The 21,656-nt window shown below is 47.5% G+C and overlaps 1 protein-coding gene across 1 annotated transcript in view; it reads left to right on the top strand.

Annotated features, from left to right (window-relative positions):
- The window catches only part of hsd11b1la (hydroxysteroid (11-beta) dehydrogenase 1-like a), a 32,445-nt gene extending 11,699 nt beyond the window's left edge, over nucleotides 1-20,746 (top strand). The window contains exons 3-7 of the mRNA XM_078206617.1: nucleotides 5,737-5,848; nucleotides 11,192-11,283; nucleotides 14,580-14,673; nucleotides 17,897-18,062; nucleotides 20,270-20,746. Coding sequence (XP_078062743.1) covers nucleotides 5,737-5,848; nucleotides 11,192-11,283; nucleotides 14,580-14,673; nucleotides 17,897-18,062; nucleotides 20,270-20,474 — 669 coding nt within the window. The 3' untranslated portion in view covers nucleotides 20,475-20,746. The remainder of the gene's footprint in view (nucleotides 1-5,736; nucleotides 5,849-11,191; nucleotides 11,284-14,579; nucleotides 14,674-17,896; nucleotides 18,063-20,269) is intronic.
- The last annotated feature ends 910 nt before the right edge of the window (nucleotides 20,747-21,656 follow it).

The following is a 21,656-nucleotide window of genomic DNA, read 5'->3' as shown; positions in this document are numbered from 1 at the left end:
TGTTCCCATGCCTCTTGAGCTTCTGGATGGAAGTGGTTGTGAGTCTGGAAGTTGCTGTCTAAGGATCTTTGGTGAATTGCTGCAGTGCATCTTGTAGACAGTACACACTGCTGCTACTGAGCGTAGGTAGTGAAGGGATTGAATGTTTGTAGATGTGGTGCCAATCAAGCGGGGCTGCTTTATCCTGGATGGTGTCGAGCTTCTTGAGTATTGTTGGAGCTGCACCCATCCAGGCAAGTGGGGAGTATTCCATCACACTCCTGACTTGTGCCTCTTAGATGGTGGATAGGCTTTGGGGAGTCAGGAGCTGAGTTACTTGCCGCAGTATTCCTAGCCTCCAACCTGTTCTTGTAGCCACTGTGTTTGTGTGGCAAGTCCAGTTGAGTTTCAATTTAGTATCTGGGGAAGGTTTTCTTCAGTGAATCCCACCGTCTGCTGATAATGTTGCATCCAAGGGAAGCCTATTACAGAGTCTCCTGGTCAAACAGGGAGGCTGGGCTTCACAGCCATAACTTTGCTGCCCAAATCCATTGCCCTTAACATGAGACTTGTTGAGAGCATGAAGGTGGCAGGGGTGTTTTTCCAACTTAAATTTCACATGTACAAAGAACAAAGAACACCACAGCACAGGAACAGGCCCTTCGGCCCTCCAAGCCTGGGCCGATCACATTTACCTATCTAGATGAACCTCTTATATCCCTCTATTCCCCATTTGTTCATATGTCGATCCAGATAAGGCTTAAACGTAACATAACTGCCTCAACCACCTCACTTGGCAGTGCATTCCTCTGTGTAAAAAAAACTTCCCCCGCACATCTCCACTGAATTTTTCCCCCCCTTATCTTGAACTTGTGCTCCCTTGTGATTGTCATTTCTGCCCTGGGAAAAAGCTTCCAACTCTTCACCCTATCTATACCTCTCATAACTTTATAAATTTTTATCAGGTCACCCCTCAGTCTCCGTCTTTCCAGGGAGAACAATCCCGGTTTATTCAATCTCTCCTCATAGCTAATATCCTCCATATCAGGCAACATCCTGGTAAACCTTTTCTGTACTCCCTCCAAAGTCTCCACATCCTTCTGGTAATGTGGTGACCAGAATTGGACACAGTATTCTAAATATTTCACATGACGTTGTTTTCACTATATTCATGTTTGCTTCACTGTTATTTGTTGAGATTAACTCAGTCAGAGAGCTAGAAGTATGGACACACCTCAGATTGGCAATTATCAATAGTTACAGGGGAGTTAGGGACTTTCTTCCTGTGGAAGAAACAATGTTGTGTTTTTGGATTCATTTTTTAGTGGATGTTCAGTGCCCAGTGCTGTTACTCATCACTCTGTGGGGCATGGTTAAACTTGCAGGCTCTAGTTGGCCCTCTCTTCTGTGCACTGTATTGAAGAAAGCACCCAGGACAGGCAGTGGCACAGTGGTATTATCAGTGGACTAGTAACCCAGAGAGCCAGGGTAATATTCAGGGGATCCGGATTCGAATCCCACCACGGCAGATGGTGAAATTTCAATGTCCTGAAATCAAAAGTCCAATGATAACTATGAAACCTTTGCCAATTGCCGTAAAAAGCCATCTGGTTCACTAATGTTCTTAGGGATCTGCTGTCCTTATCTTGTCTGGCCTACATGTGACTCTTAACTGCCCCCCTGAAATAGATGAGCAAGTCACTCAGTTCAAGGGCAATTAGGAATGGGCAACTAACGCCGGTCTGGCCAAGAATGGATAAAAAAAAGCATGGATAATTGAAATGTTCTAGGTGAACTCAAAGTCTAGTAAGGAGTCTTAGTCAACACCCTGAGATGGACCCACTTCTGGACAGTACTGACACCACCCCTTAAGCCCCTCATTTTCTTACCTTTACTGACTATCCCCACCACAACCCCCACCACAACTGGGACACCAGGCCCTTCCCACTTTGCCCTCCATGCGCCTGATACCATCCTCTGCCTCCTCTGGATTCCTCTTCCAATCCTCCGTGTCCCTGACTCCACTCTGCAATCCCACTCATCACTGGCTCATCCTTGCCAGCCCTGAGCCTCCCAGCAATGCTCCTATTCTCCTGCTCCCCTCCCTTGTGCCATAGAGTTAAACAAGGAAAATTGCTAACCTTGCACACAGCTGCAGAAAGCCAACCATTGCACAGTACCTTTAAATGATCGGGAACCGGAGGACATGAGATTTGCGTGCGCCGTTAACTTTATCCCAAGAATACAGAAACGATTTTCTAGGATGCTACCGGGACTTGATGTTTTGAGTTCTAAGGAGAGGCTGGATAGACTGGGACTTTTATCTCTGGAGCGTAGGAGGCTTAGGGGTGATCTTATAGAGATCTATAAAATAATGAGGGGCATAGATCAGCGAGATAATCAATAACTTTTCCCAAAGGTCAGGGAGTCTAAAACTAGAGGACATAGGTTGAAGGTGAGAGGGGAGAGATACAAAAGGGTCCAGAGGGGCAATGTTTTCACGCAGAGGGTGGTGAGTGTCTGGAACGAGCCGCTAGAGGCAGTAGTGGAGGCGGGTACAATTTTGTCTCTTAAAACGTATTTAGAGAGTTACATGGGTAAGATGGGCATGGAGGGATATGGGCAATTGGTACTAGCTTAGTTGTTAAAAAATGGATGGCATGGACAGGTTGGGCTGAAGGGCCTGTTTCCATGCTGTAAACCTCTATGAATAGAACTTTATTGAAAACTGTTTCAGGTTAAAGGGTATTCAAGGTATGCAGATGTATTACGAGTAGGAATCTATATAGGCTGGCGGTAATTTATTTATTTTATTTATTAGTGTCACAAGTAGGCTTACATTAACACTGCAATGAAGTTACTATGAAAATCCCCTAGTCGACACACTGTGATGCCTGTTTGAGTACACTGAGGGAGAATTTAACATGGCTAATGCACCTAACCAGCACGTCTTTTGGACTGTGGGAGGCTTGCCTTTATAGGACGGGGCATAGAGTATAAAAGTTGGGGTCTGATGTTGCAGATGTATAGAACGTTGGTTCGGCCGCATTTGGAATACTGCGTCCAGTTCTGGTCGCCACACTACCAGAAGGACGTGGAGGCTTTGGAGAGAGTACAGAGGAGGTTTACCAGGATGTTGCCTGGTATGGAGGGGCTTGGTTATGAGGAGAGATTGGGGAAACTGGGGTTGTTCTCCTTGGAAAGACGGAGGATGAGGGGAGACTTAATAGAGGTGTATAAAATTATGAAAGGCATAGATAGGGTGAACGGTGGGAAGCTTTTCCCCGGGTCGGTGGTGACGTTCACGAGGGGTCATAGGTTCAAGGTGAAGGGGGGGAGGTTTAACACAGATATCAGAAGGACATATTTCACACAGAGGGTCGTGGGGGCCTGGAATGTGTTGCCGGGCAAGGTGGTGGAGGCGGACACACTGGGAACGTTTAAGACTTATCTAGACAGCTATATGAACGGAGTGGGAATGGAGGGATACAAAAGAGTGATCTAGTTTGGACCAGGGAGCGGCGCGGGCTAATTGTTCCTGGTTTCTCGTTTCAAGGCTTCATTCTACGATCATCTTGCTGGTGCCAGTACAGAGTGAGACTGCGGATAGTTGGGAACCTGTCTCGGGGGCAGGGGATTCATATGGTGTTCGTGGAAGTGGAAATGACTAGGGTTGGGAAGCATTTTCCGATCGGGGCCATTGTGATCTCCTGGACTCGTTTCGATCGCCTCAGGGGGTCGGAGAGGAATTTCCCAGATTTTTTTTCCCCATATTGGCCCTGGGGTTTTTCACTCTGGGTTTTCGCCTCTCCCTGGAGATCACATGGTCTGGAATGGGGGGGTGGGGGTAAGTTAATAGGTTGTAATGAACAAAGCATCGTAGCTGTGAGGGACAGCTCGGTGGATAGGATATTGGTATGTAGATAGGCTGGAAAATTGGGTGGGGATCCTGGATTCAGGATTCAATCCTGGACCGGGGAGCGGCGCGGGCTTGGAGGGCCGAAGGGCCTGTTCCTGTGCTGTATTGTTCTTTGTTCTTTGTAACCGGAGCGCCCACGCAGACACGGGGAGAATGTGCAAACTCCAGACAGACAGTGACCCAAGCTGGGAATCGAACCCGGGTCCCTGGCGCTGTGAGGCAGCAGTGCTAACCACTGTGCCACCGTGCCGCTCATTGTTGATAGGCCGCAAACACACCACTGACTTTATCTTGCCAACTCAACCCGCCATTGGGAAATGGGAATTTCACTTCCCAGCTAATTTAATCCATCCTGCTCACCATAATTCCCTCTCTTATGAGCTTGATTAAATTCCCACCAAAGATTGCCCTCAGCTTGAAGGAGGGACAACAATAGAAGAACAATGGACTGGTTGCTGCATTGAACTCACAGGTCCCTTTGTTTGAATTGACCCCTTTAAATAAAAATTACATCACCTTTGTTTCCATTGAGGTTAAAGAAAATAGAATGAAATGTAACACTAGCTTCCAATTCACTATCACCCTCTCTATGCGATCCCATGCAGTCAAATTCTACTCCTCAGAGTTGAACAGGGTCTCACACTATATTCAATGCTATCTTGTACTGCTTATCATTTATTGCCCTCCAACCTTTTCATACAATCTTTCATTAAGGCCCTGACTTATTCCTGAAGAATTTGAGGGCCTAGTTGTACTCTCTCCCCACCCTCCACCCACTCCCTCCCCACCCCCCACCCACTCCCTCCCCACCCCCCACCCACTCCCTCCCCACCCCCCACCCACTCCCTCCCCACCCCCCACCCACTCCCTCCCCACCCCCCACCCACTCCCTCCCCACCCCCCACCCACTCCCTCCCCACCCCCCACCCACTCCCTCCCCCACCTCAAGTTCCTTGTCCAATCTTGGACTCTAACTTGGGGGGAGGTTGTAATAAGTCTGCGGAGGCAGAAGTCCCTTTTCCAAAACTCGTTTATTTACAAACTCTAACAGCAGTACACAGAGTGCTAGCGGACAGCAGTCTATCTCCGGGGGTGTCAGAGGAACTGCCACTCCCGGTTAAGTACAAGGCAAAGACTCCCTGATTGGCCCATCAATTGGATCCTTAATAGGAGAGTTCATACTCCAGTAAGCCAATCTCAATAGCCTGATTGAAGTCATTACAGGGGTAATTAAATCATGTGGGCTATCACAATAACGCCTGCTCTTGTCTTCATTAGAAACCCATGTCCTGTTATTATCTAGAGCTACTCTCCGAACAATATTTATTTATTAGTCACAAGTAAGGCTTACATTAATGCTGCAATGAAGTTACTGTGAAATTCCCCTATTCGCCACACTTCGGTGCCTGTTCGGGTCAATGCACCCTAACCAGCACATCTTTCAGACTGTGGGAGGAAACCGGAGCACCCGGAGGAAACCCGGGGAGACACGGGAAGAATGTGAAAACTCCACACAGACAGTGACCCAGGCTGGGAACCGAACCTGGGTCCCTGGCGCTGTGAGGCAGCAGTACTAACCACTGTGCCACCGTGCCCTATGACTAGGAGTGGGAACTACAGCTGGTTTGCCCCACATCCACTCCTGCACTTACCTAGCCCAGGTATGCTGAGGTCAATGATGAGCCCCTGACTGTGGTTGTGATGGGGATCGGGTACCTCACAGTCAGGGAACCAACGCTGGCGTTTTCATGCTTTGTTTCGGTTCGGTTCCAATACTTAGCCATATGCTTACCAATTCTTCCTTGTTCTAATGTGACGTTGTGCTTTCATTTTGAAAGGTTGAGGAGAAATGCTTGGAACTGGGTGCAAAGAAAGTCTATTCGTACCCTGCAGACATGGCAGATCCAAGGAATCCTGAGATGGTTGTGCAGTTTGCCCTGGAGAAGCTGGGTAAGTGTTTTATTCTTTAAGGTCTGTGAACATCGTACCATTACTTAAAAAGGGAGTGAGGGATAGGCTGGAAAAATGATTGGCCAGTCAGTCTGACTTCAGTGGTGGGCAAATTATTGGAAACAGTTCTGAGAGACAGGATAAACTGTCACTTAGAAAGGCACGGATTGATCTGGGATAGTCAACATGGTTTAGACAGAGGAAGATTATGTCTCCTAACTTAACAGAACTTTTTGAGGAAGTAACAAACAGTATTGATGAAGGTAGTGCAGTGTATGTTGTCTACATGGATTCAGTAAGGCATTTGACATGGTCCCACATGACTAACTAGTTTTTAAAAAATCATTCGTCGCTGGCTGGCCAGCTAATATTGCTCATCCCTAGTTGCCCTTGGCTAGGTCATTTCAGAGGGCAGTTGTGAGTCACATGTAGGCCAGACCAGGTAAGGACGGCAGATTTCCTTCCCTAAAGGAACCAGATGGGTTTTTCCGACAATCGATAATGGTTTCACGGCCATCAGTAGATTCTTAATTCCAGATAGAATCATAGAACCCTACAGTGTAGAAGGAGGCCATTCAGCCCATTGAGTCTGCACTGACCATTGAGGTTTACAGCTTGGAAACAGGCCCTTCGGCCCAACTTGTCCATGCCACCTTTCTTTTTTAAACCTCGAAGCTAATCCCAATTGACCACATTTGGCCCATATCCCTCTACACCCATCGTACCCACATAACTGTCTAAATGCTTTTTAAAAGACAAAATTGTACCTGCCTCTACTACTACCTCTGGCAGCTTGTTCCAGACACTCACCGCCCTCTGTGAAAAAATTACCCCTCTGGACACTTTTGTATCTCTCCCCTCTCACCTTAAACCTATACCCTCTAGTTTTAGATTCCCTTACCTTTGGGAAAAGATATTGACTATCTAGATGATCTGTGCCCCTCATTATTTTATAGATCTCTATAAGATCACCCCTCAGCCTCCCACGCTCCAGAGAAAAAAGTCCCAGTCTATCCAGCCTCTTCTTATAACCCAAACCATCAAGTCCCGGTAGCATCCTAGTAAATCTTTTCTGCACTCTTTCTAGTTTAATAATATCCTTTCTATAATAGGGTGACCAGAACTGTGCACAGTACTCCAAGTGTGGCCTTACCAATGTCTTGTACAACTTCAACAAGACGTCCTAACCTCTGTATTCAATGTTCTCACCAATGAAACCAAGAATGCTGAATGCCTTCTTCACCACTCTGTCCACCTGTGACTCCACTTTCAAGGAGCTATGAACCTGTACCTCTAGATCTCTTTGTTCTGTAACTCTCCCCAATGCCCTGCCATTAACTGAGTAAGTCCTGCCCTGCTTCAATCTACCAAAATACATCACCTCGCATTTATCTAAACTAAACTCCATCTGCCATTCGTCAACCCACTGGCCCAATTGATCAAGATCCCATTGCAATCCGAGATAACTTTCTTCACTGTCCACTACGCCACCAATCTTGGTGTCATCTGCAAACTTACTAACCATGCCCCCTATATTCTCATCCAAATCATTAATATAAATGACAAATGACAGTGGACCCAGCACCGATCCCCGAGGCCACAATCCCACCCCAGCCCTATCCCCGTAACTCCATGCATTTACCCTTGCTACTCCCCCTGACACTAATGGGCTACTTAGCATGGCCAATCCACCTAACACACATACTTTTGGACCATGGGAGCACCTGGAGAAAACCCACGCAGACTCAGGGAGAATGTGCAAACTCCACACAGTCAGTGACCCAAGGCTGGAATTGAACCCGGGTCCCTGGCGCTGTGAGACAGCACTGCTAACCATTATGCCACCGTGCCGCCCCATGTTTTTTATTGAATTCAAATTCCACCATCTGCAATGGTGGGATTCGAACGCAGGTCCCCAGAACATTAGCTGAGTTTCTGGATGAATAATCTAGAGATAGTGTCGACTTCAGAATTATATCAATAGTTTTGCTGAGTGGGCAGAGAAGCGTCAAATGGAATTCAATCTGGAAAATGATCAGGTGATGAATTTGGGGAGGGCAAATAAAGCCAGGGAATCCTCAATAAATGGGATTTATTGAGATCACCCCTCAGCCTCCCACGCTCCAGAGAAAAAAGTCCCAGTCTATCCAGCCTCTTCTTATAACCCAAACCATCAAGTCCCGGTAGCATCCTAGTAAATCTTTTCTGCACTCTTTCTAGTGCATTTCCACAGATCCTTGAAGGTGGCAGGACAGATGGATAAGGTGGTCAAGAAAGCACATGGAATGGGATGAGATATTGAACACGAAAGCAGGGATGTAATGATGGAACTGCATAAAACGCTGGTTGGACCGCAGCTGGAGGTTTGTGTACAGTTCTGGTCTCATTCCAGGAAGGACATAATTGCTCTGGAGAGAGAGTGCAGAGGAGATTCAAAAGTATGTTGCCAGGGCGAGAAAACTGCATCTATGAGGGGAAAACAAAGAGCAAAGAAAATTACAGCACAGGAACAGGCCCTACGGCCCTCCAAGCCTGTACTGACCCTGCTGCCCGTCTGAACTAAAACCCCCTACTCTTCTGGGGACCGTATCCCTCTATTCCCATCCTATTCATGTATTTTGTCCAGATGTCCCTTAAAAGTCTGGGGTTGTTTTGCTTAAAACAGAGGGGTGACCTAATTGAGGTGTACAAAATTATGAGGAGCCTGGACAGGGTATACAGGAAAGACTTCTTTCTCTCTAGCTGAGGGATTAATCACTGGGTGCAAAGGTTGAAGGTTGGTTAGAGGGACAGGAGGAAAATCTTCTTTGCCAGGGAGTGGTGGGCGTCTGGAATTCACTGGCTATGTTGATAGTTGAGGCTGAAACTTTAACTCATTGATAAGATACCCAGATCTACATCTGAAGTAGAACCTGCAAGGCTACAGACCAGCTGCTGGAAAATGGAATGAAAGTGAGCAGTAGTCATAGATGGAGTCATAGAGGTTTACAGCATGGAAACAGGCCCTTCGGCCCAACTTGTCCATGCCGCCCTTTTTTTTAAAAACTCCTAAGCTAATCCCAATTGCCCACATTTGGCCCATATCCCTCTATACCCAACTTATCCATGTAACCATCTAAATGCTTTTTACAATGCAAAATTGTACCGGCCTCTACTACTACCTCTGGCAGCTTGTTCCAGACACTCACCACTCTCTGTGTGAATAAATTGCCCCTCTGGACACTTTTGTATCTCTCCCTTCTCACCTCAAACCTATGCCCTCTAGTTTTAGACTCACCTACCATTGGGAAAAGATATTGACTATCTAGATGATCTGTGCCCCTCATTATTTTATAGACCTCTATAAGATCACCCCTCAGCCTCCCACGCTCCAGAGAAAAAAGTCCCAGTCTATCCAGCCTCCCCTTATAACCCAAACCATCAAGTCCCGGTGGCATCCTAGTAAATCTCTTCTGCACTCTTTCTAGTTTAATGATATCCTTTCTATAATAGGGTGACCAGAACTGTACACAGTACTCCAAGTGTGGCCTTACCAATGTCTTGTACAACTTCAACAAGAGGTCCCAACTCCTGTATTCAATGTTCTGACCGATGAAACCAAGCATGCCGATTGCCTTCTTCACCACTCTGTCCACCTGTGACTCCACTTTCAAGGAGCTAAGAACATGTACCCCTAGATCTCTTTGTTCTGTAACTCTCCCCAACGCGCTACCATTAACTGAGTAAGTCCTGCCCTGGTTCAATCTACCAAAATGCATCACCTTGCATTTGTCTAAATTAAACTCCATCCGCCATTCATCAGCCCACTGGCCCAATTGATCAAGATCCCAGTATATTTTTTCTCTTTCTTGACCGGTGTAGGCACGATGGGCTGAATGGCCTCTTTCTGCTGTGTAATACTTCTGTTTCTATGGTTCTAAATTAAATGGGGGCTGGTGAGTAAGGGGGGGGGCGGGGGTGGGGGGGGGCACAATGTGGTGGGGATGGGAGGGGTAGGTCAGGAAGCATTTTTTTACGTGATGAGTTGTTACAATCTGGAATTGGCTGCCAGAAAGGGCGGTGGAAGCAAATTCAGTCGTAACTTTCAAAAGGGGAATTGGATAAATACTTGAAAACAGGAAAATAATCACAGGGGAAAGAGCAAGGCAGAAATTATTAGATAGCTCTTTCAGAGAGCCAGCGCGATGGGCCAAATGGCCTCCTTCTATGCTGTATCATGCTAATGTGTCTAATTTCCTATTACTGACACATAGTTTACAGCATGGAAACAGGCCCTTCGGCCCAACTTGTCCATGCCGCCCTTTTTTTTAAAAACCCCTAAGCTAATCCCAATTGCCCGCATTTGGCCCATATCCCTCTATACCCAACTTATCCATGTAACCATCTAAATGCTTTTTACAATGCAAAATTGTACCGGCCTCTACTACTACCTCTGGCAGTAGTAACACATAGAATCCCTACTGTGCAGAAGGAGGCCATTCTGTCCATCAAGCCTGCACTGATTCTCTGAAAGTGCATCTTACCCAGGCCCACACTGCCCCATCCCTGTAATCTTGTGCATTTACTATGGCTAGTCCATCTAACCAACACATCTTGGGAAACTGAGGGGCAATTTAGCATGGCCAATCCATCCATTTCTACAAAGTCTCATCAAAAATGAAATCCATACCTTTGGGTCCACGATGAATGCAGTTTTTATATGCTCTGCTCAGCATGATGTTGGTGTATACATTTCAGTGGCACACATTTTCTGAAATCTAATATTAGGAGTCATTAGGGAGTCCTAAGAGTTTAACTGTTCCAGCTTCCCGACTGCTATCATACTTGCCATCCTTATCATCACAAGCAAAAGCTAAGAGTGGTCGCTTTGGATGCCACACGACAGTAAAAGTAGACGAGTCACGTTGCACCTTGGACTGAGGGAGGAAGCCGGAGCACCCAGAGGAAACCCATGCAGACACGGGGAGAATGTGCAGACTCCACACAGACAGTGACCCGAGGCCGGGATCGAACGCAGGTCCCTGGCGCTGTGAGGTAGCAGTGCTAACCACTGTGCCACCTTGGATATTTTAAAATAAATGGTTAGTATTGTTGCTGGGATATCTATAAAGTGTAATGGGTGTGCATACTGTGAAACTGCACTCAGGGCTACAGTTAATATTTGAGGTTAGAATTTATAATCAGTCGGACCTATGGTGGGAGATGTTACTATGAGCTTTGTATTCAGCTCGGTGTGAGGAACCCGGTGTAACTGGGTTTGGGATTTGGGAGGAGGTGGGTCAATGGGGCAACATCCACAACAGAAAGGATTGTGAGACTTCATTTTCTTCATGTTTCTCCCAGGTTCTTTGGATTATCTGGTTTTGAATCACATTGGATATGATCCTTTCACAATGTGGAACAGAAATGCTGACAGCACCAGTTGGTTGATGCAAGTAAGCTTCAAGTTCTGTTGAGAATAAGTTTCTGTCAGTGTCAGTGTGCTTTTGGCTGAAATGGGTCTGTTTAGCTCAGTTGGCTGGACGGCTGGTTGGTGATGCAGAACGACGTCAACAGCACGGGTTCAATTCCCCGTACCGGCTGAGGTTGTTCATGAAGGCCCCACCTCCTCAACCTTGTCCCTAGCCTGAGGTGACCCTCAGGTTAAATCACCACCAGTCTGCTCTCCCCCTCAATGGGGAGAGGAGCCTATGGTCATCCGGGACTATGGCGATTTTACCTTTCACTGAAATGCTAAAAGGCAACTTCCTACTCATCCGAGCTGGGCAAAGGCACATTATCTGATATCCTCACAACACTTAAGAAGCTTTTAATGAGCACTTTGAATGCCCGTAGCATAGAAGGCCACTGACTAAGTGCTGGAAAGTGGGATTAGAATAAATGGGTACCTGATGGCCAATGCAGACACAATGGGCCAAAGGGCCTCTTTCTGTGCTGTAAAGCTCTATGGGGGTGACCTTACCCATTGCGCCTCGCCGGCTGATGGATGGGGTGAGTCTGTAAGATCGCAAGAGAGCCGGGAAATCAGGTTTGCACCCGATTTCTCACCTTTCGTGATCTTACCGGCATCAGATATCTGGCACGTTCAGCCTTGTGCCTGGATGGAGATCACAATCATTCTAGGTTGGGGGGAGAGGGGAGGGGGCAGTCATGAACAGCTGCTGATCTCCGCAGTAGCATGGGGGAGGGGGGACGATGGGCCATGTGGGCCGGCTATAGCAGCAGAGGCAGTGACAGGTCTCAGCTGCTCTCAGATCACGGAACCTGCACATGAGCAATGGCGCCCTTTGCTGCTATCTGCGGACTTTTGGGTGATTAAGGCCCCGCCCACTCCCCCTACTCACAGAAATCAGATAGTGGTTTTTTATTGAGCCCAGTGCTTAAGATTCGACTGGTGGCCTTGCTGAAAAAACAGATCTGAAACATTTTGACGCCCATTCTGGACTTAGAATTATTTTGGTATAACTCTATCTATCAGTATTCTACACTCACATTTTTCTCAATGATGACAATTCCAAGCAGCGCCTGTCTTGAGTATCTGCACATTGATGGGACGTGTTCCTACTCCTTTCATTCAGTCTTTGCCCAGTGGATTCTGAAGTGTTACAACACAGAGATTGTTCCCCTTTTGAGACATAACGCTGAATCCCCCAAAGGGGAACACCTCATCTCATAATCCGTTAAAAGCGTGTGGGAAGGTGTGAACTGTTCTTCAGTAACGTTTAGTGGCTAACAGAAATACCTGCTACTCACTTTCAGATGAACATTTAACAATCAGTAAGGATAAGCAACAACACCTCCTCCACGATTATCCTCAACACCGGTGCCCCACAAGGCTGTGTCCTCAACCCCCCACTATACTCCTTATACACTTATGTCTATGTGGCCAAATTCCCCTCTAACTCAAATTTCAAGTTTGCTGACAGCACCACTGTAGTGGGTCGGATCTCAAACAATGACGAGACAGAGTACAGGAATGAGATAGAGAATCTGGTGAACTGGTGCGACAACAATAATCTCTCCCTCAATGTCGACAAAACCAAGGAGATTGTCATCGCCTTCAGGAAGCGTAGTGGAGAACATGCCCCTGTCGACATCAATGGGGCTGAAGTAGAAATGGACAAGAGCTTTTAAGTGTCCAGACCACCAACAACCTGTCCTGGTCCCCCCCCATGCCGACACTATAGTTAAGAAAGCCCACCAACGCCTCTACTTTCTTGGAAGACTAAGGAAATTTGGCATGTGAGCAATGACTCTCACCAACTTCTACAGTTGCACCATAGAAAGCATTCTTTCTGCTTGTGTCACAGCTTGGTATGGCTACATTCACAACAAAAATGTGAATGTAGCCCAATCCATCACACAAACCAGCCTCCCATTCATTGACTCTGTCTACACTTCCCGCTGCCTAGGCAAAGCAGCCAGCATAATTAAGGACCCCACACACCCTGGACATTCTCTCTTCTACCTTCTTCCATCGGGAAAAAGATACAAAAGTCTGAGGTCACGTTGTCTTCTTTCATTGAGCAGCCAGAGAAAGGGATTAAAAGTGTGCTGTAGTTCAAAGCTGACAGCTTCCTAATGTGGGGTAGATTGTGAATGGAATCTTGCAGCGAGATTTCTCAGAGCCACTGGTTATAAAAAAATGGACTTTGGGTCTGCTCAGAGCAGGACAGGTACCGGACCCCTTATCCGCGTCCCAAAATCCAGAAAGGCCAAAAAAACCAGGCTACATTTGAAGCTGGTGCCCTGGGAAGCAATTTGAATAGAATCTTTTCATTCTTTATTTTTCATACTTTGTGCATTATAAGCACACACTAGGCCTGGGGCCCAAAATCCCCAAATCTGGCACACACTGGATCCCAAGCTTCCCGGACACTGGGTCCGGCCCCTGTGTTATCATTACCACTGCGATCGACAAGAATTTCCTTGTGGCATCTAGCGAGCTTTGAAAGTAAGCTTTGTTGTTTTGTGTGGGTCCTTCTAGAATGTCTCTGGGGTGTTCCAAAATGCTCACAAAGTACCTCTGCTGTACAGTCACTGTTATAAGGTAGGAAACATGGCAACCAATGCGATGAAAGATGCAGCGATGAGCACAGGGAGGATGCAGGGCGCACAGCAAGGTCCCACAAACAGGATTACAGTAATGACCAGATAATCTGCCTCTTAGGTGTTTAGCTGAGGGACAGATATTGATCCGAACACTGGGGGGAATACTCTTTCTCTCTTCTAATAGTGCCACCTTTTCATGTCCCACCTGAGAAGGTATTTAAGGTCGCAATTCAAGATCTCATCCAAAAGACAGGACCTGCGACAGTACGGCACTCCCTCAGTACTGCACTCTGAAGTGTCAACCTGAATTGTCCTCAGGTCGCTGGGGTGGCAACTGAATGCAGAGCTTTCTGATGCACAATGGCATTAATATTAGCCAGCGTGCTAGAGCGGACATTGTCCAGCTCTATGGGTGGGACTTTACGGCCTCGCTCGTCCCAAAACCGTAAAATCCCACTGGAGGTAAAGGGACCTTTCCATGGTCCGCCCGCATGGCAGGGTGATAAAATTCCAGCCTATGGCTTTCAGAATAAACATCAGGACCATTTTAATTTTTAAAGAGCTCTGTGTCACCAAAACTACATTATCGATTTGTTCCTGGCACAAATCTTTTTGCGGGAATTTGCATTTTATGCACGAATTCCTCTTCGAAGGTATTATTCTTCCTTAAATGTTTCAGGTGAACTTCCTGAGTTACATCCAGCTGACGGCGGCCGCTCTTCCTGCTTTAGTCAAAAGCAATGGATCAATCGTTGTTGTCTCCTCTCTGTGCGGTAAGTGTTTGGCCTGGTTTTCCTCCCAGTCCTCTTGCTCTCTCTCCTCCGGGCAGGGGGTTGGTTACGTCTCCATTTGAAGCTCTCTTGTTCACACTGGCCTATACCCAATGGACAGTTCAAGAAGGCGGCTCACCATCCTGAGACCCGCAAGGGATGGGCAATGGATGCTGGCCTTGCCTCTGATGTTTATATCCCGTGAACAAGTCAAAGAAAACAGTTCCTAATGGGCAATTGGATGAGGTCAGGAAGTTGTGCTGAATCAGCTAATCTGAAGCAAGATCTGAAACCACTGTCTTTTATCTATTCGGGCAGTGCAGTTGATGATGTCTACATGGACTTTAGCAAGGCCTTTGACAAGGTACCGCATGGTAGATTGTTGCATAAGGTTAAATCTCACGGGATCCAGGGTGAGGTAGCCAATTGGATACAAAATTGGCTTGATGACAGAAGCCAGAGGGTGCTAGTAGAGGGTTGTTCTTCAAACTGGAGGCCTGTGACCATTGGTGTGCCGCAGGGACCAGTGCTGGGTCCACTATTATTTGTCATTTATATAATAATGATTTGGATGAGAATATAGGAGGCATGGTTAGTAAGCTTGCAGATGACACCAAGATTGGTGGCATAGTGGACAGTGAAGAAAGTTATCTCGGATTGCAATGGGATCTTGATCAATTGGGCCAATGGGCTGATGAATGGCAGATGGAGTTTAATTTAGATAAATACGAGGTGATCGATGGCCAGCCTGATCGTTGGCCAGCCCCGCGACCCCCACATCGGTGGCCATGCGACCCCCCACCCACAGCTCAATTGCTGGGCCCCCAAACATGTCCGCGCCAGCCTCAAACCCCCCCCCTGCCCCCAGCCCGCCCTCCCAACCCCCCCCGGCAGCCCTGACCCCCAGCAGGCTGACCCCACCCCACCCCCAACCACCCCCATAGCCAGTCCCGATCACTGGCCTACCTCCCTCTGTCACTTAGCCCAAATGCAGAATGGCAGTGGGTCCCCCACCCCCACCGATCGTCCCCTTTAGGCCCTGCCCCATTACCCCCACTCCCTTGGCACTGCCCTATGCCCAGTGGGCAGTGCCAAGGTGCCAGGTGAGCATTGGCACTTTGCCCCTGGAGCTGTGCCAGGGGGCCCAGGCTGGCACTGTCAAGCTGGCAATGCCCGGGGACAACCCCCCGCCCAACCCTCTGGGGGGGGCCTCGATTGCCCCCCTTCACTCCAGCAGGGCCAGGTTGCCAGCTCCCCACAAGTGGGGAGCTAGACTAAACCCCGCTGGAGTGAAACACTCCTACTGGGTGAGGAGACGCTAATGGACTCGGAGACTTCAGTCCTGGGCCCACGAATTACATTTGAAGGAGATGGAGATGCGTATTTGAATAATTTATTCAATTCCGCACCAGAAATAGGCGCAGAGTTGACGGCACCGGAAATCCATCCGGAGATGCGCGGAAGCCGTGGCACCCAGCGCGGGGCCCGCAAAACAACTTCTGCTCGAGTCTCCCGGAGAATCGCCCCCGATATTATTAAACCAGAAAGAGTGCAGAAAAGATTCACTAGGATGCTACCGGGACTTGATGGTTTGAATTATAAGGAGAGGCTGGATAGATTGGGACTTTTTTCCCTGGAGTGTTGGAGGCTGCGGGGCGATCTTATGGAGGTCTATAAAATAATGAGGGGCATACATCAGCTAGATAGTCAATATCTTTTCCCAAAGGTAGGGGAGTCTAAAACTAGAGGGCATAGGTTTAAGGTGAGAGGGGAGAGATACAGAAGTGTCCAGAGGGGCAATTTTTTCATACAGAGGGTGGTGAGTGTCTGGAACAAGCTGCCAGAGGTAGTAGTAGAGGCCGGTACAATTTTGTCTTTTAAAAAGCGTTTAGACAGTTACATGGGTACGATGGGTATATGGGCCAAATGGGATTAGTTTAATGGTAAAAGCTGGGTGGCATGGACAAGTTGGTCTGAAGGTCCTGTTTCCATGCTGTAAACCTCTATGACCACTGGGAGTGCTTGAAGTGATTAGAACAGATGCATTTTAGGGGAAGTTACCATAGTCTCAGGTGACCATCGGCGTGCCAAAGGGGAGAGCTGACTGGTGGTGATTTGACTTGAGGATAAACCACACCTCAGCCAACAGGTAAGTTGAGCCTTCCTGAATAACCTCAGTCAGTGTAGGAATTGAACCTGGGCTGTTGGCATCAGTCTGTTTCACAAACCAGCCATCCAGCCAACTGAGCTAAACAGACCCTTAGGAGAAGTGAGACTACTACATGAGGATTTGATTTGATTTATTAATGTCGCATGTATTGGGATACAGTGAAAAGTATCGTTTCTTGAACGTTATACAGACAAAACATACTGTTCATAGAGTACATAGGTGAGAAGGAAATGAGAGAGTGCAGAATGCAGTGTTACAGTCATAGCTAGGGTGTAGAGAAAGATCAACTTTATATAAGGTAGATCCAGCCAAAAGTCTGACAGCAGCAGGGAAGAAGCTGTTCTTGAGTCGGTTGGTACGTGACCTCAGACTTTTGTGTCTTTTTCCTGACGGAAAAAGGTGGAAGAGAGAATGTCCGGGATGCACGGGGGTCCTTGATTATTCTGGCTGCTTTGCCGAGGCAGCGGGAAGTGTAGACAGAGTCAATGGATGGAAGGCTGGGTTTACATGATGGATTGGGCTACATTCAATAGAGGGTTATGATGGTAGATTTGGATGAGGAAAGATGGGAAGGGGTTCCAGTGGAGTATACTCACCAGCAATGACTGATGGGATTGTGCCTGTGTCAAATATCCATGGTGGCACAGTGGTTAGCACTGCTATCTCATAGCACCAGGGACCCGGTTCCATTCCCGGCTCGGGTAACTGTCTGTGTGGAGTTTGTACATTCTCCCTATGTCTGCGTGGGTTTCCTCCGGGTGCTCCGGTTTCCTCCCACAGTCCAAAAGATGTGTGGGTTAGGTGGATTGGCCATGCTAAATTGCCCCTTGGTGTCAGGGGAATTGCCGGGGTAAATGCATGGGCATAGGGCCTGGGTGGGATTGTAGTCGGTGCAGACTCAATGGGCCGAATGGCCTCCTTCTGCACTGTAGGGATTCTATAAACTAGATGAAACTGTAAATGACAACTTGGCTGAGGTGGATGGAGGGCAGCCAGAACCCTGGTGCCACAGGGAAACTACCAACTAAAACTTACTGGTTTATTTCTCCCCAACAGGCAAGGTTGCCGTTCCTTACGCAGCTTCCTATTCAGCTTCGAAGTTTGCTCTGGATGGATTCTTTAGCTCTCTGCGTCACGAGCTCGCCATGCAGAGGCAGGATGTCTCAATCACAATGTGCATTCTCGGAATGATTGATACCGATTCAACCAAGGAGAAAATCAAGTAGGTTTGTGAAGTGTGAACAGGCACATCATGAATGGATTCTCAGATTGGTACAGGATACGTTATAAATGACAAAGTATTCATAGCACAGAACCAGGCCATTCGGCCCAGCTGGTCCATGCTGGTATGCTCCACTTCCATCTAACCCCACCAACACATCCTTTCTCCCTTGCATGTTTACCTAGCTTTCCCTTCTAGGCTATTCGCCCCAACTACTCCCTGTGGCAGCGTGTTCCACATTTTGAACACTCTCTGGGTAAAGAAGTTTCTTCTGTATTCTTGACAGTGCCTGTCATATACTTATGTGGTTTAGCTCAGTTGGTTGGATGGCTGGTTGGTAATGCAGAGTGGCGCCAACAGCGTAGGTTCAATTCCCATGCCAGCTGAGGTTATTCATTCTCAACCTTGCCTGAGGTGTGGTGATCCTCTGGGTAAATCACCACCAGTCAATTCTCCCTGTCAAAGGGGAGAATGGCCTATGGTCATCTGGGACTGCAGCGACTTTATTTATGGAACCTAGTTCTGAGCGGCACAGTGGTTAGCACAGCTGCCTCACAGCACCAGGGATCCCGGTTCAATTCCCAGCTTGGGTGACTGTGCAGAGTCTGCACATTCTCCCTGTGTCTGTGTGGGTTTCCTCCGGGTGTTCCAGTTTCCTCCCACAGTCCGAAAGACGTGCTGGTTAGGGTGTATTGGCCATGCTAAATTCTCCCTCAGTGTTACCCGAACAGGTGCCGGAGTCTGGCGACCAGGGGATTTTCACGGTAACTTCATTGCAGTGTTAATGTAAGCCTAAATTGGCATTTATTGCACAGATTCTAGAGTATAAAAGTAGAGAAGTGTTGTTACAATTATAGAAAGCAATGGTGAGACCACACATGGAATATTGTGTTCAGTTTTGGTCACCTTCTTTGAGGAAGGATGTGGTGGCACTGGAGGTGGTTCAGAAGAGGTTCACTGGATTGATTCCAGGTTTGAAGGGGTGGTCGTATAGGGAGCGGTTGAGTATCTTGGGCTTGTACTCACTGGAGTGCAGAAGAATGAGGCGGGTCTGATTGAGGTATATAAAATACTCAACGGGATTGATAAAGTAAATGTAAACTGAATGTTCCCCCTTCTAGAACAGTCTAGGACAAAGGGTCATAGTTGCAGAGTAAGAGAGAGGGAGATTCAAGACAGAGATAAGGAGAAGCTGCATCTCACAGAGCGTTGTGGATCTAAGGAACTCACTGCCCCAGAGCGCAGTGGATCCAGAATCAATCAATGGATTCAAGAAAGAGATAGATAAATATTTGATCAAAAGCGGGATAACGGGCAATGGGGAGAAGGCCACACAGTCATAGGTGTATAACATCCCAATACATGCAGCAGTAATAAATGAAATCAAACCTTGCCAAATTAATGCTAATATCAGCACAATTACTTTCCTGCCACAGAATAGAACTTGCTGGAGATCCAAGTAATTTCCTTTTTATTCTCCCTAAAATGTCTTGTTACCAGATATTATATCTTATCACTGTCCTACCCCCACGATGAATTTCTGGTATTTGCTTAAAATATGAGTCATTTTATTTCTTTCTCTCCATGATCCTGGAACTTTATCAGCGATGAAGGGTCATCCAGACTCGAAACGTTGTCTCTCTTCTCTCTCCACAGATGCTGTCAGACCTGCTGAGATTTTCCAGCATTTTCTGTTCTTGTTTCAGATTGCAGCGTCCACAGTATTTTGCCTTCATCTTAGTCCCTTTGGTACTTGTTTGGCCGTTTTGCATAGGTTAGCAAGGTACTGATGGTCTTACTGTTACTAAATAGTTACTTGCCTAATCGCCGAAGGGCAGCACGGTGGCACAGTGGTTAGCACTGCTGCCTCACAGCTCCAGGGACCTGGGTTCGATTCCCGGCTTGGGTCACTGTCTGTGCGGAGTTTGCACATTCTCCCCATGTCTGTGTGGGTTTCCTCCGGGTGTTTTGGTTTCTTCCCACAGTCCAAAGATGGGCGGATTAGGTTGATTGGCCAGGGTAAATTGCTCCTTAGTGTCCCGGGATGTGTAGGTTAGGGGGATTAGCGGGGTAAGTGTATTTGGTTGTGGGGATAGGGCTTGGGGTGGGATTGTTGGTGCAGCTTCGATGGGCCAAGTGGCTTCCTTCTGCACTGTAGGGATTCTATGGTTGTTTCTATGGTAATCATTTTATTCACTTGCTTCTAGAAACATGGATATGGAAATGATGGCAGTTTATCCAGTCTCTGAATCAGCACTGTCCATCATCAAAGGTGGGGCAATGAGAACACGAGAAATCTATTACCCCTGGTGGACAGCTCTCGTTGTGGGCATCCGGGACTGGTTTCCTGAAGCGAGGGACAAGATAATTCGCAGTTCCTTCCAGGAGAGTAGCAAAGATGAAAGAGAGTAACCTGCGGCCCTTGTCTGTTCCTGGGGAGATGCAAGAGCTACGACAACAGAAGTCACAACAGAAAGAGGCCATTTCGCCCAGTCTGTCCATGTTGGTATTTATGATGTGGAGATGCCGGCGTTGGATCTCCCACTCACCTGACGAAGGAGCAGCGCTCCAAAAGCTAGTGGCGTTTGCTACCAAATAAACCTGTTGGACTTTAACCTGGTGTTGTTAGACTCCTTATCATGGTGGTATTTACCATTTGAGAATATAGTTCCAATCATCTTTCCAAATGCTTGAATGAGTTTTCCTTTTGTCTGAATCACACGGGTACAAGATTTTGTTTGAAGTGCAGTATTGTTGTTAGGACGGGCAGCACAGTGACACAGTGATTAGCACTGCTGCCTCGCCAGGGACCTGGGTTCGATTCCCAGTTTGGGTCACTGTCTGTGTGGAGTTTGCACGTTCTCCCTGTGTCTACGTGGGGGTTTCCTCCAGGCACTCCGGTTTCCTCCCACACTCCAAAAGATGTGCTGGTTAGGTGCATTGGACATGCTTAATTGCCCCTTAGTGTCCTGGGATGCCTAGGTTGGAGGGATTAGCTGGGTAAATATGTGGGGTTATGGGGATAGGGTCTGGGTGGGATTGTTGTCGGTGCAGGCTCGATGGGACGGAATGGCCTCCTTCTGCACTGTAGGTTTTCCATGATTCTATGACCGGGAACATCCCATCAGAGACTGAAGCAGGATTCCAAATTAGTCCTTGAAGGAGAAAATGGGGAAACATCTAAAAATGAAGCACGCTTTGAGAGAGTGTGGAGACAGATCTGAGCGACGTGGAACTGTGTGAGTCAATCATTCTCGAGCGATGCATGAGCATGGGGTCGGATTCCCATGTTGAAATATTTCAGAAAATTAGCTTTACGTCCGATCTCTTTATGGCTTACTGTTCACCACATCTGTCAGCCTGGGGTGGGGATGGGGCGATTCACAAGTTACCTTGCTTTGCATGCCGCTGACAGACTCCTGCAATGTCTCACTGAGCTCAGAGCGTGCTTGCTGTGTGACTGTTACAACATGAAACATGCAGCAACAGACGACTAAAGGACTCCTGAATGTCACCCGGTTAAAGTAAGAGCTGTAACGATGGATTAATGCTGGGGTCGCAAGGCAAGTGGTGCTAAAGTTGGTCATTTTTATT

Source organism: Mustelus asterias, unplaced genomic scaffold (assembly GCF_964213995.1).
Source record: "Mustelus asterias unplaced genomic scaffold, sMusAst1.hap1.1 HAP1_SCAFFOLD_1659, whole genome shotgun sequence".
NCBI lineage: Eukaryota > Metazoa > Chordata > Chondrichthyes > Carcharhiniformes > Triakidae > Mustelus > Mustelus asterias.
Note: the sequence above shows the minus strand (reverse complement) of the source record. Positions and strands in the feature narration are given on the sequence as shown.